Below are 1,110 nucleotides of genomic sequence, written 5' to 3' on the forward strand. Positions count from 1 at the left end.
TTTTTTTTTTTTTTTGAGACAGAGTTTTGCTGTTGCTGCCCAGGCTGGAGTCCAATGACACAATCTTGGCTCACCGCAACCTCCACCTCCCGGGTTCAAGTGATTCTCCTGCCTCAGCCTCCTGAGTAGCTGGGATTACAGGCGTGGGCCACCACACCTGGCTAATTTTGTATTTTTAGTAGAGACAGGGTTTCACCACGTTGGTCAGGCTGGTCTCGAACTCCCGACCTCAGCACCTCGGACTCCCAAAGTGCTGGGATTACAGGCATGAGCCACCACACCTGGCCAAAAAGTTTCTCATATAAGCTCAATGATAAAAGCAGAAGACAAAGTTTTACCTGTACTCTGTCAAATTACAGCTATATATCTATTCAGATGCATAACCGTGAAAGAAAACATGGGCTACAGTTTATTAGATTGAAAGAATGATGGTTGATTTTTCTTCAAAAAAAATTTTTTTTTCTTTCCTCAGTATAACTGGTATAGAAAAAAAAGCATAGCAAAGCATAGAGACGTTTTGGTGACCCACCTGCTGCTCCTTTCTAAGGAACATTTCAATCTCCATATGAACCCGGGTCTCTTCTTCCGTTTTCATCCTTAGTTTCTGTAAGAACAATAATCAGATACTAACAAGCCTTCCCTGCAGGGCTGGGAATCAGTTGTTCTCAAGATTAGGTCTGCAGCTTGGTCAGCAGCTCAGGGTTCCTTTACCAGCTGGGATCCGGGGAATTCTGTGGTATTGCTCTGGCATGGGAATTCAGTTCAGTTCAGTGCAATTCCTGTCCACAAACACTGCAGAGCCACGTGGCACAGCACTGTCTAGATGTGTGCTAGTGTCCCCTACCAGAAGGAACACAAACGTGTTACCTGAAAAGAGGTGACCATTTAAGGAGAGAGACAGTGCTTCAAGGGCACAAGGCTGTAGGGCCTAAAAGGAAGTTTCAGAGTGCAAAAAAGTGTTGTCATGGCCTTAAGCCATGTAAATTTCAGAGGAAGGAGCCCTCCTGCACAGAAGTTACCTTGTCTAAGGATGTTTGTTCCTTCTTTCTTCTTCCCATCTGCCTGTTTTTCTTTCTTTTTTTTTTTTTTTTTTTTTTTTTTTTTTTTTTT

General features: G+C 43.3%; 1 protein-coding gene across 1 annotated transcript in view; it reads right to left on the reverse strand.

Annotated features, from left to right (window-relative positions):
- Nucleotides 1-1,110, reverse strand: part of IQCG (IQ motif containing G) — a 41,279-nt gene that overhangs the window by 7,937 nt on the left and 32,232 nt on the right. The window contains exon 7 of the mRNA XM_032264235.1: nt 530-604. Within this exon, the coding sequence (XP_032120126.1) occupies nt 530-604 (75 nt within the window). The remainder of the gene's footprint in view (nt 1-529; nt 605-1,110) is intronic.

This window comes from Sapajus apella, unplaced genomic scaffold (genome assembly GCF_009761245.1).
Source record: "Sapajus apella isolate SASKATOON/1434 unplaced genomic scaffold, GSC_monkey_1.0 scaffold143, whole genome shotgun sequence".
Lineage (NCBI taxonomy): Eukaryota > Metazoa > Chordata > Mammalia > Primates > Cebidae > Sapajus > Sapajus apella.